This window comes from Tachypleus tridentatus, chromosome 3, assembly GCF_004210375.1.
Source record: "Tachypleus tridentatus isolate NWPU-2018 chromosome 3, ASM421037v1, whole genome shotgun sequence".
Classification (NCBI taxonomy): Eukaryota; Metazoa; Arthropoda; class Merostomata; order Xiphosura; family Limulidae; genus Tachypleus; species Tachypleus tridentatus.
In genome coordinates this window covers 1,349,487-1,364,079 of record NC_134827.1, presented here as the reverse complement: position 1 = coordinate 1,364,079, position 14,593 = coordinate 1,349,487, and the positions used below count along the sequence as shown (strand labels likewise).

The 14,593-nt window shown below is 32.9% G+C and overlaps 1 protein-coding gene across 21 annotated transcripts in view; it reads right to left on the bottom strand.

The window, feature by feature from the left end:
• LOC143246190 (uncharacterized) overlaps nt 1-14,593 on the bottom strand; it is a 54,456-nt gene that overhangs the window by 28,553 nt on the left and 11,310 nt on the right. For all 21 annotated transcript variants that reach the window (XM_076492425.1, XM_076492424.1, XM_076492412.1 and 18 more), the window contains exons 4-5: nt 6,950-7,067; nt 6,331-6,491 (exon numbers count right to left, since the gene is read on the bottom strand). In XM_076492425.1, the coding sequence (XP_076348540.1) occupies nt 6,331-6,491; nt 6,950-7,067 (279 nt within the window). The remainder of the gene's footprint in view (nt 1-6,330; nt 6,492-6,949; nt 7,068-14,593) is intronic.

The following is a 14,593-nucleotide window of genomic DNA, read 5'->3' as shown; positions in this document are numbered from 1 at the left end:
CAACTACATGCATGTATTATCACCCTAACTGAAAATAAATTAAAACTTAACACAGAATTTAAGAATAATATAATGTTACATGTTTTTCATGTTGATTTAAACATTTATAATAATCTATATTAGTGTTGCAAGTTGAAAGCATTAGTTAGATTTGATACATTCTCAAACTAAGGAGTCATGTTAAAGCAGAAATTTAAATTCTAACAAAGTAACAGGATGCATGTTCAAAACAACTCACAAAACTTCTCCCAGAGAATTTAAATGTAAAGATGAGCCACAGTGAACCTCATAATAAAGATTGTATTGTTCTATAATTCTGTATAAAACTTCAAAGTTATGTATAGCCATCCCCAATTCTTAATTAATATACTAGAGGAAATGAAGCTACTTCAATATCACTCACTACTCATGTCTAACCAAAGTGACATGTAACTGTCACTCTTATAGCACACTCATGTTTCTATGGCAACAGGTTACAAGTTATAAAATCTTATATTAATAGTTTTAACATTCTAAAGTCTGGGCAGCATCCATCCTAATCAAGTAAGGATACTGATTCTAAGCTATCCAACCTAAGTATCTGCAAGAGCTAAGTCATAAGAATCAATCAGTTAATAACCGTTTCTTCATTAATATTATAAATATAATCTTATATGAAATTGTTTTTGGTCTCAGTTTCTTTACACAGGTAGTTCACTACTGCCCATGTTTCACACAGATTACTGTAAACTGCAATACTCTTAAAACAAATGCAACCATGAAGAAAACTTGTTTATGGTTTTAGTTTCTTTCAGACAGGTAGTTCACTAATGCCAGTTGTTACATGTAATATTATACTCCGTGATATCAAACTGGCATGTTTAACGATTCTTGTGAACAACAAACAGCTTTTTTCTGAATCAGTATGTTTTCAGTTTTCTCCCAGTTTATAATAGTCATCAATAACAACTTGCTATAAAAGAAAGTGGAACATAAAACATTATGGCAGAACTGAAAATCTTTCAAAACACTACAACTTAACAGATGATGAAAGTATTATATTTGTATTTATATAAAAAAAAAAGCTTAATCTAACCTATCATATGTAATTAACAAGATAATTATCGCCCGTTAACACTAGTCACAGATTATAATTACATCAGAATTAATCAATAACTGGTATTCCTGAGCAGCATAGGTTCAGTGCACAATTTGACTGATATAAAAAGATGAAATCCCATACTTCTTACAAACTCAAATGAAAACAAGTTAGTTTGTATGATACACCAGTATACACAATGTTTTTGTTAAAGCACACCATTAGTTTTCATACTCTTGTATTAACAAACATCCTTTAGAATTCCCAATTTTCAAATGTAAACAACTTTAGACAATAAGAAGCCTTGATATTATCAAATTTTCTGCTTAACACCATTTAAAAAAATCACATTTAACATGAACTGAACATGATGAAATCCTACAATTCTACCTCTCCACCAATAGGAGAGCAACACAACCTTCTTGCACAACATCTCCCCTTAAACACTTGCACTCGAAATAATGTCATTCTTACAAGAGGCATGAAGAAAGAACACCAGAAGTGAGGAGGATGGATAGGAATCTATCAAAGGTGAGTGTCCATCCGAAACACATTCTCAGGTCACAAAAGTGTTAACTGCTGAGACGATATCTCTTCTGTACGAACAAAACATATGGAAACCTACATAAAATGGTGGAGAGGTTGATGCAAACATTAAACCTATATGAGATCCTTACAGAAAGAAAATTAAGTATGGCACTTAACAGCAAGGGCTCTATACGGCATGAATCTATGGGAGACTATCTAATCTTGATCACTATTCTCCAACTAAAGGCAAAAGACCCCTATGTATCACAGAGATGAATGAAATATCATCATAACCAACAAAGCACACAAGTTATCAGTGAGCCCAGATGTGTAGTGTTGTTATGGCACAATCAGACCATACGGTGTGTGGTTCACCTAAAATCGACTTGACACTCTTGCTGCAACAGGGCTGTTTGGAGACAGATCTAAACTATACAAGCAGTATCACAATGAATGAGAAACTCTCTAATGTTCACCACCCTAGTAGCTAGAAATCTGAACAAAGGAAGAAGAATTTACACTTGGGAGACCTGGGGATGTATCAAGATCCTCATCAGATACCTGCCAGAAAGGTCTTTTACTAGTAACATGAAACTATTTTTAAAAGTCTGAAAAAGCAAGAAGAAAAGAAAAGGCAGTGTGAAGACTGAAAAAAAATAGCTTAGAGTTAAAACTCAGCAAGAAATAAAACAGGTTTTTAAAGATAATGTATGAAAGACATGTGAGAATCATCCACATGCACTAACATACAGGGAATAATATCCAAATTGAAGGCTTATCCACACTGTAATAGTAGCAAACAACAGATCTAGACAATGAAAGGTCCAACGGTAGAATAAAAAAATAGCAGGAGCCCTTAAAATACGTACGTGCCAAATAACACCAAGACAAGATGCAGAAGATGAGTCTAAATGAGTATGTAGGAAAGAAACAGGGAAATAGGATGAAAAGTACAATCACCATCCCAAGTAACAGAAGTCTTAGAAAAGAAGCCTGGTCTGGGTAAAGTAAGTATAAGTACAATGTAAGACTGTGAAAAAACACTAATGATATTAAAATCAGAACAATGGAGACCACAGGTAAGGAGATGGAAATATGTCTAGAAGCCAATAATTCAAACAGAGCATGTGTCAGAGAATATAAAATCATTGTCAGGTCCCAACGAGGCATGAAAAGGATCGGAATAAAGTGGGGAAGGCAAAATGTAGAAAACCAAGCTGTCCAATAACCAGCTGGAGTGAAAATTGATAGTCCATAGCTAAACAACCACGTGAAAAAGACTGAGTGGTGAGTCACCATAGAACAGGAAGGAAGTGGTAGACAAAACAGTGGTGAAAAGTTTGCCACTTCTGTTGAGAGAAAGAAGAAAAAAAAATGAAGGACAAGAGGAATGTGATATAGAAAGTGGTACACAGTTGGAAAGTATAGGTGGTTATAAACAAGGCAAATCCCATTCAATGTGTGAAGTTGGAGCAATAGAGGTGACACAGCTATATAAGAAAATGATGAGACCAGTTCTGGCTAAGAGCTTCAACTGTCAGAGCTCAAGAAAAAAGTCTGGTGTTGAGATAAGTGGCAAAAGCCTCAAAGTGAGACACAGCAAACCTGAAAAAACACCTGAAAGAAAGAATCTGGTCCAGCCAAGAGAGTGAATATGCCATAAGCACATGGCAAATATCAATGGGAATAAATCACAAACAACATGTGGAAACAAAGTCCTTAAATGGGTAACCCCCAATACTTGATGTAAGGAACAAGTGCAGAATTTTCAGAGTAGATCATGTACAAATAATTCACATGAAGAGACAAGAAATGAGAAAATCATGAAGAAACTGCATGTATCTCATAGGAGTGCCTGGAAAAGTGGAGATCCAGTTATTAAGGGGGGTAGGGAAACAAATGGATGCTTAATGTGGTGTTGGCATGATCATATCACCAGGATAAATCCTCAAGAAGAGAAAGGAGGAGATACACAAACACGACAACTGTGGCGGTTATTACTTTGTGATTGCAGTCACTTTTTCCTCAATCAAGAAATCTGTGAGTAGCTCGTGTGCATTATGTAGTTCATTGAGATAATGTGACCTACATGTTTTCCAAATGTTTTGCAACCTGTTTGGAAGGCATATTAGTTAACCTAAGTTTATAGAGCAATAACACTGTTACAAAAAAGGCTATTTAGAATAAACAAATGTAGTTTCATATTACAATCTGAAATCATTATAGAAAAACAAAAAAGATAATTTTGATTTATTTTAATGGTTACAAGATTGGTCATATTGACAAACCTCACACAGAGTTTGGGTAGAATAATACAAAATACATTCTAGTTTTACTGATCAAAATGTTTCACATTTTCTGATTCCACACATTCGCAGACTCTTGCAGTAAAAGAGACTTCATTATAAATTATGTTTTTCTCAACAAATGATTCAATCATTATTCACAGTTGACACAATTTTTATGAAGATACACAAAACGTATTACGAATTATTGTTGTGAAACTATAAAGATAAATTTAGGGTCACAAACTAGTGAGAAGAAATGATGGTAATGGTTTGTCTCACTGTCTGTTGGTTATGGGTTCAAATCCCTGTCCCCAAACATGTTCATACTTTTACCCATCGGGAAGTTGTAACATTAAAATCCATTACACTCTTTGTTGATAAAAATAGTAGTTCAAGAGTGGTAACTAACTAACTGTCTTCTCTTTGGTATGTCATTGCTAAATTAGGGATGGCTAATGCAGTTAGCCCTTAAGTACCTTTGGGCAAAATACAAAACTAACCAAACATTAAAAAATATTAAAACACTAAATGTACAGAATACCACCTGACTAAAAATCACAAAGATTTAGAGCAAATAAAATCCAAAAAGCTCAAACATCTAATTAGCTAAATTTATCAATTATCTGTAATATCATATGGGATGAATCATACTTTAATCACTCATTTGTATTCTAGACTTCCTGTTGGTTATAAATTTAAAAAGACTTAGCCTCACAAAAATGTATTAACATTTTGTAAATTTGAGCAAGGTGGGTGTGGCAAGAGGTTCTTGCATTTTCATTGGTTGCTCTGAAGTTCCATATGATTGAAGCATATAAAATTTAGAAGATTAATGACATTTTACATAACATTTAAATAGTTTAAGGGGGGAAGTTCAAAAGAGGAAATAACTGAAGAACAAATATTCAAATTCTCACACCAGGGTAATTTAAAGTTGTTTTTAAATATTTTCTTATATTATTAAGAACTTAAAATTTATATAATATTAAAAGCTGCATTATCATCTATGGTTTCTTGTCAAGTTTGTTCGTACATCAAGGTAGATAAGTGGTTTAATTATATTCTGAACGTAACTTACTGAAACATCATGACACTTCAGTTTGACCAGCCCGTGTGCTAAGAGTGTCTTGTTCGGATCATGAAAGGCGTCAACCAATGTACTTATATAATTTTATTTAGACTGTACTCTGCCCTTAAATACAAAATGATTAGTAAAGCATACTTCAAGTGATTCCAGTGCCAGCAGTAAGCCAAAACACTGAGACACAACCCATCTCAGTAACAACAAAACTGGAAACCATCAAGAAGTTTGACGAAAGCCAGACTTATGTTCTCATCATCAGCTACAGCAACTATCAAGAAAGAAAAAATTATCTCTTAAGTTACTAAATCGGTATTGCCCTAAGATAATGGATAGCAAAGGCTGACTTGACAAATTAAAAAAAAGAGCATCATTTACACAGCCTAAAGGCGGCAAGTGCTAAAAGGGAAGCAACATCAATGTGCCAACCAGTTTAAAAGATATTATTGAACAAAGAGGATATATGACCCGTCAAGTTTTCAACATTTGAGAGACTGATCTATATTGGTAGAGGATGCCAGACAGAACAGGTTTAAAGAACAAAACAATTTTGACAACTGGTTTACAACTTTGTCTGCCCTACAGTAAAGAGATGTTTTCTATGGAAAATGTTTCCCATAAAGCACTAGTGGTTGATGACAACTCACCAAATCACCCTAACAACCTAATTTACACATCAACAAACATTTCTGTGGAGTTTCTTACTCCAAACACCACTTCTTTGATCCAACAAATAAATGAATACGTTTTAATGCATATAAATGATCACGGGCAGTGGACAGCAACAGAAACATCTGGGTCAGAGGTTTCTGGAAACCATTCAACATCAAGAATGTAAAGATGAATGCAGTTTGAACAAAAACTGGCTAAAATATGTGTACAGTTTTCATCCCTCTTGTTAAAATAAATCACATCATTAGCACATCAGTTTGGATTTTAATGAAATTGATGAGCAACTACATACTACAAATCATACTACAAAGAAATGACCAATGAAGTGCTGATAATACACTCACCAAAAATTGGCTGCTTATGAATAGAAAGATGAATAAAAACCAGAACCACAATTGTTTTTAAAACAAATGATGTCTCCCCTATTACAAGGTGATAATTATCTGGAGGTTATAAAAATTTTGTATGTGAAATTGGAACATTTTCTGATGCATGTATTTTTAATCTTGAGATCAAAATTACTATGCATGTTGGATAGTCAACATGCAAAAAGAAAATAAGCACAAGAAAAGCATTATTTAAAAATGTCTTAAAACTAAATAACAAAAAATTGTCAGAGTCTGAAGAAGAGAATATTATATATTCCTCTTCAGCTTTAACATGTAAATCTATATAATACTTACCCCAGAGTGACATAAAATCAAGAAATACAGCAGCACCATTGTCGAAAAGATGAGTTATTCTTGCAAAAGTGCACGTCTGGCCTAATCTTCCATATCTACATCCTTCTACGTCACACCGATGACATAAAATGGTGTCCTTGTAATCTTCACAAATTCCCTTACTATAAAAACAAATGCATTTTAGTTTTAAGTCTATAGAAATAACACAGTACAGCTGGACACCCAAATCAACCATAATATACAATTATCAATTTCAATGATAATGCCACATAAAATAACTGATTAACTTAAATTATGTTTAAATCAATTTATCACAAAAATTATTTAAAATATTTTAAGATAAATTAATGGTTCAAAACATATCAACCAATAAAAATTAATGGTTCCAATTATTATTCTTTGCAATTATTCCAGCGACAAATGGCTTGTGTGAAAATAATTAATTAGCTAACCATTGATTAATTAGTCTAGTGATTAATCACTTACCACATTCCATCAATCACGTAGCTTTAAGTAACTGATTTATCCGAGGTATAATTAAAAAATGATCAAACATGAGTTTTAAAAATAATAAACTGTTTGATTACTCTTTAATCTTTTTTCTCCCCCTTATTCATACCTGTGAGCATCACCCAATACAGTAAACACAACACTCCTACTAATGAAGCTTAAATCACATACAGGTGTAAAATCCAAGCTAAGCAAATCACAGGCCGATCTTAACTCCAAAATATTCCCTGAAAAAATTGAAAGGAACAAACACTGAAGTGATTCTTATCAAACAAAATATAGTGGGTACAATAACTAACGAGAAACTAAAAAAAAAATCCATCCTTAAGAATTTTTTTTATATATATAAAGATTTATCTCAATTTTAAACTAATGGTGATTTATATATCTTTAATATTACAGTTTCCTAACTTCATTTGCAGAGCTTCTAGAATCTTCTAATTGAATATCAAGTCATTTTTGGTAAAACTTTATATGTTATGCATTATTTTCTCTACCCTTACACTATATGAGCTCAGGCCATTTGTTTAACCTTGTAACCACACCAAAAAAAAAATATGAAACAACATTTGTCATTTCTAAAATCCCTGCAGATTACAATAGAAGCTTATCATTATTTATCCTGACTACTGTCAGGCTTGCATCAGTTAAATATGACAACTTCCAATATACTAAGCCTATGTAGGAATCACCTTGTATACACTAAGTTCAAATTACAGCATAAAATTATGTAATACAAACAATCTTCATACATATATACAAATATTGCAAATAAATTAATCTATTTCTTCATTTTTATTTTCTCGTGTTACCAAATAAGTATTTTTTTTACTTTTATAACAAACAAAATATGTACACAAAAAATAACAAAAATCTAGTACTTAATTGTGAATGCTGTAATTTCTTTTGTTGTCAAAGACTTAAAGTGTTGAGAAATGCTAACCCAAATTTTCACTGGGCTGTTTATTTTTTTTTCCCAAATTATTTATTAATTTCAAATATATACTTTAGAGCACAAACAATAATAAACACAAAGCATACAATGTCCTATAATTATTACAATTTAACTGGTTTTCTAACCAAACATTGTGCATTAAAACAATTTCCTTAGCTGGTTAAACTAAACTTAGTGATAGCAGATTTGAATCTACGTTCCCGATAAACTTAAAAGCCATCCTGTGAACGAGGTGGCATAAAACAGAAGATTAAATATTGGTTATCAATAATGTAATAGCAAATGTCAAAGACAGAGAGAGAGAGTTATTGACATTTTTGAAAGACTGCATGTAAGAAAACAGAGCTTTATGGGATAGCTTGGTAACTGTAATATTATGTTATGTATTAGGAAAATCTGCATGTCTGAAAGTTGTATTCAATCTCAGTCAAGTGAAAAGACGATCCAAAATGAGCAACTTGGAACAAACAAGTGCCATCACGTGATACAGAAATGTGAACACTAAGACGTTACAAATTAAAATATTTTACTTTCGAAATTCAGAAATTAAAACTATATTACATAATAGAAATATCTGATTAACTTTAGATCTACATTTATTTTGATTATTACCACATCTTTATAGAATTTTATAGCTCAATGAAAATAATACATTAGCAACACAAGAGAATTCTCTCCCACCTATCAAGACTGACTCTCCTTACGTGTAATTATTGTATTTGGAATGATCTCTTTCAAAACACAACCAGTATGAATAAAACACGTACAAATATAAGATGTTTTTTTTTGGTAATTTCAATCTTTATGTAATGCTCAAAACTTTTACCAAGTGCTTTTTTATATTAAATAAATAAATTCTGTCCAGGTAATTAATTATTAACAGTCACTTGATGTCATCAAAAGGTTGTTCTTTATATATATATTGCCCAAACCAAAGCCCAGTTGTTCATTAACCATTTCTGAGGAGCTTTTTCATCTGAAGAATCACATTCCCCCTAAAATACGTCAAAGTAAATTGTCAACATGACTATTATTTTATTGATACAGGAAATGAAATATCTCCAAGCATAATGACAACTAATAAAAATATGTTAAAGTGCACTTTACTGGAAAATAATATTAATAACAAACTACAGGAGAAACCCTATCACACAAATTCTTCAGGTCATGAAACTGATATAATACACACTGGCTGTAGAAATAACTGAGAACAATGCTTTTAACATGAAAAATTGTACTTTCTCAATACCTTATAAATATATAAGGCATGAAATATTTAATAAAACAATGTAAAGAGTGATTGCAATGATTTTTATTCATCACTATATATCATATAATATCTTGGAACCACGTATCCAAAGTAACAAACCCAAACTCGCACGTCAAGTACCTCAAAGTTGTCAGTGGCTAAGTTTTTGTTTTTTTTAGTACTTTAGGAACCCTATAACTATGTTATTATTTACCAAATTTTCATTTTCTTACTTTGATGAAATAGGGTTTCATTATACTCTTCTGTTGAACCATTGATAACAAACAGGATTCAAAATTAAAGCTTACAGAGAAATAAAAAAAACTTATTGGATTGCTAATCTAAATACTGTTCAACCTTTTGAACTTAATCTAGAACCTGGAATCGATGATCTTCGTTCACTGGTTTCATCTTTGTCGAAAACAATATTTTTATTCTTTGCTTATTTCTTCTTGTATCGCGAAAGCTGAATTTAGTAAAACATACTATTTGTTTAAGATAATTTTTCATATAAATTTTTATAAACTGATCATTATATCTTTTTTAAACTGTCTCCAGGTGTTACCTTTACTTAAATGCTTAAGCAGAGTTTTAAATACACACATATTCAGCCATTTCTAAAGTAAAATATTCCTAACACATTTTCGCATACATTCTCACCATTGGTTATATCATACTGGAAATGAGACATTTACACCAGAACATAGAGAAATAGACATTTCTTGAAAAACCAGATGACCTTCCTGATGTTACTAAACTACCTTTATTTGTATATCACTCATTTGATTACACCACCATTTCCAATATGTAACTGGAGATAGGTCCACCTTCAAAAAGTGCTCAAATTACGGGGCTTATATTTAATTTCTATCAAGACATTTTGAACCTACATGTTTTAACAACATCTTGAATAACATGTACAGTATATTGTCCAAATAAAGAAGCACACACACCTCCAATACTGGGTTACAGTCTTAGAGCAGAATTAATTGACTTCTTTCCAAACTGTTTATTATCAATATGTATTGCATCACAACACATAACGTCATGTTTTTGCCTGTTACAATGCTAACTATATAGGACTGACCTAAACATTAGGGAAAGTTGCTTACGTTCTACATAAAATACAGAGTGGACCATAACTGAAATTATTTGATTTAACTGTGCATTGGTTTCCATTTCTGTGTGATTGTATCAGGAATAACCAGGGTTACAGGGATTTTATTCATTTCTATTAAGACTTCTCGAACTTGCATGTTTTTCTAACACCATAATTATACTGTTCTCCTAATGAAATCCTACAATTCTACCTCTCCACCAATAGGAGAGCAACACAACCTTCTTGCACAACATCTCCCCTTAAACACTTGCACTCGAAATAATGTCATTCTTACAAGAGGCATGAAGAAAGAACACCAGAAGTGAGGAGGATGGATAGGAATCTATCAAAGGTGAGTGTCCATCCGAAACACATTCTCAGGTCACAAAAGTGTTAACTGCTGAGACGATATCTCTTCTGTACGAACAAAACATATGGAAACCTACATAAAATGGTGGAGAGGTTGATGCAAACATTAAACCTATATGAGATCCTTACAGAAAGAAAATTAAGTATGGCACTTAACAGCAAGGGCTCTATACGGCATGAATCTATGGGAGACTATCTAATCTTGATCACTATTCTCCAACTAAAGGCAAAAGACCCCTATGTATCACAGAGATGAATGAAATATCATCATAACCAACAAAGCACACAAGTTATCAGTGAGCCCAGATGTGTAGTGTTGTTATGGCACAATCAGACCATACGGTGTGTGGTTCACCTAAAATCGACTTGACACTCTTGCTGCAACAGGGCTGTTTGGAGACAGATCTAAACTATACAAGCAGTATCACAATGAATGAGAAACTCTCTAATGTTCACCACCCTAGTAGCTAGAAATCTGAACAAAGGAAGAAGAATTTACACTTGGGAGACCTGGGGATGTATCAAGATCCTCATCAGATACCTGCCAGAAAGGTCTTTTACTAGTAACATGAAACTATTTTTAAAAGTCTGAAAAAGCAAGAAGAAAAGAAAAAAGCAGTGTGAAGACTGAAAAGAAAATAGCTTAGAGTTAAAACTCAGCAAGAAATAAAACAGGTTTTTAAAGATAATGTATGAAAGACATGTGAGAATCATCCACATGCACTAACATACAGGGAATAATATCCAAATTGAAGGCTTATCCACACTGTAATAGTAGCAAACAACAGATCTAGACAATGAAAGGTCCAACGGTAGAATAAAAAAATAGCAGGAGCCCTTAAAATAACACCAAGACAAGATGCAGAAGATGAGTCTAAATGAGTATGTAGGAAAGAAACAGGGAAATAGGATGAAAAGTACAATCACCATCCCAAGTAACAGAAGTCTTAGAAAAGAAGCCTGGTCTGGGTAAAGTAAGTATAAGTACAATGTAAGACTGTGAAAAACACTAATGATATTAAAATCAGAACAATGGAGACCACAGGTAAGGAGATGGAAATATGTCTAGAAGCCAATAATTCAAACAGAGCATGTGTCAAAGAATATAAAATCATTGTCAGGTCCCAACGAGGCATGAAAAGGATCGGAATAAAGTGGGGAAGGCAAAATGTAGAAAACCAAGCTGTCCAATAACCAGCTGGAGTGAAAATTGATAGTCCATAGCTAAACAACCACGTGAAAAAAGACTGAGCGGTGAGTCACCATAGAACAGGAAGGAAGTGGTAGACAAAACAGTGGTGAAAAGTTTGCCACTTCTGTTGACAGAAAGAAGAAAAAAAAACGAAGGACAAGAGGAATGTGATATAGAAAGTGGTACACAGTTGGAAAGTATAGGTGGTTATAAACCAGGCAAATCCCATTCAATGTGTGAAGTTGGAGCAATAGAGGTGACACAGCTATATAAGAAAATGATGAGACCAGTTCTGGCTAAGAGCTTCAACTGTCAGAGCTCAAGAAAAAAGTCTGGTGTTGAGATAAGTGGCAAAAGCCTCCAAGAGAGACACAGCAAACCTAAAAAAACACCTGAAAGAAAGAATCTGGTCCAGCCAAGAGAGTGAATATGCCATAAGCACATGGCAAATATCAATGGGAATAAATCACAAACAACATGTGGAAACAAAGTCCTTAAATGGGTAACCCCAATACTTGATGTAAGAAACAAGTGCAGAATTGTCAGAGTAGATCATGTACAAATAATTCACATGAAGAGACAAGAAATGAGAAAATCATGAAGAAACTGCATGTATCTCATAGGAGTGCCTGGAAAAGGGAAGATCCAGTTATTAAGGGGGGTAGGGAAACAAATGGATGCTTAATGTGGTGTTGGCATGATCATATCACCAGGATAAATCCTCAAGAAGAGAAAGGAGGAGATACACAAACACGACAACTGTGGCGGTTATTACTTTGTGATTGCAGTCACTTTTTCCTCAATCAAGAAATCTGTGAGTAGCTCGTGTGCATTATGTAGTTCATTGAGATAATGTGACCTACATGTTTTCCAAATGTTTTGCAACCTGTTTGGAAGGCATATTAGTTAACCTAAGTTTATAGAGCAATAACACTGTTACAAAAAAGGCTATTTAGAATAAACAAATGTAGTTTCATATTACAATCTGAAATCATTATAGAAAAACAAAAAAGATAATTTTGATTTATTTTAATGGTTACAAGATTGGTCATAACGACAAACCTCACACAAAGTTTGGGTAGAATAATACAAAATACATTCTAGTTTTACTGATCAAAATGTTTCACGCTTATTTATGATGTTTAAATTTAAATTTCAGATGAGTGATGCACCCACAGTAGTCAATTTTCTGATTCCACACATTCGCAGACTCTTGCAGTAAAAGAGACTTCATTATAAATTATGTTTTTCTCAACAAATGATTCAATCATTATTCACAGTTGACACAATTTTTATGAAGATACACAAAACGTATTACGAATTATTGTGGTGAAACTATAAAGATAAATTTAGGGTCACAAACTAGTGAGAAGAAATGATGGTAATGGTTTGTCTCACTGTCTGTTGGTTATGGGTTCAAATCCCTGTCCCCAAACATGTTCATACTTTTACCCACTGGGATGTTGTAACATTAAAATCCATTACACTCTTTGTTGATAAAAATAGTAGTTCAAGAGTGGTAACTAACTAACTGAATTCTCTTTGGTATGTCATTGCTAAATTAGGGATGGCTAATGCAGTTAGCCCTTAAGTACCTTTGGGCAAAATACAAAACTAACCAAACATTAAAAAATATTAAAACACTAAATGTACAGAATACCACCTGACTAAAAATCACAAAGATTTAGAGCAAATAAAATCCAAAAAAGCTCAAACATCTAATTAGCTAAATTTATCAATTATCTGTAATATCATATGGGATGAATCATACTTTAATCACTCATTTGTATTCTAGACTTCCTGTTGGTTATAAATTTAAAAAGACTTAGCCTCAGAAAAATGACTTAACATTTTGTAAATTTGAGCAAGGTGGGTGTGGCAAGAGGTTCTTGCATTTTCATTGGTTGCTCTGAAGTTCCATATGATTGAAGCATATAAAATTTAGAAGATTAATGACATTTTACATAACATTTAAATAGTTTAAGGGGGAAGTTCAAAAGAGGAAATAACTGAAGAACAAATATTCAAATTCTCACACCAGGGTAATTTAAAGTTGTTTTTTAAATATTTTCTTATATTATTAAGAACTTAAAATTTATATAATATTAAAAGCTGCATTATCATCTATGGTTTCTTGTCAAGTTTGTTCGTACATCAAGGTAGATAAGTGGTTTAATTATATTCTGAACGTAACTTACTGAAACATCATGACACTTCAGTTTGACCAGCCCGTGTGCTAAGAGTGTCTTGTTCGGATCATGAAAGGCGTCAACCAATGTACTTATATAATTTTATTTAGACTGTACTCTGCCCTTAAATACAAAATGATTAGTAAAGCATACTTCAAGTGATTCCAGTGCCAGCAGTAAGCCAAAACACTGAGACACAACCCATCTCAGTAACAACAAAACTGGAAACCATCAAGAAGTTTGACGAAAGCCAGACTTATGTTCTCATCATCAGCTACAGCAACTATCAAGAAAGAAAAAAATTATCTCTTAAGTTACTAAATCGGTATTGCCCTAAGATAATGGATAGCAAAGGCTGACTTGACAAATTAAAAAAAAGAGCATCATTTACACAGCCTAAAGGCGGCGGCAAGTGCTAAAAGGGAAGCAACATCAATGTGCCAACCAGTTTAAAAGATATTATTGAACAAAGAGGATATATGACCCGTCAAGTTTTCAACATTTGAGAGACTGATCTATATTGGTAGAGGATGCCAGACAGAACAGGTTTAAAGAACAAAAACAATTTTTGACAACTGGTTTACAACTTTGTCTGCCCTACAGTAAAGAGATGTTTTTCTATGGAAAATGTTTCCCATAAAGCACTAGTGGTTGATGACAACTCACCAAATCACCCTAACAACCTAATTTACACATCAAC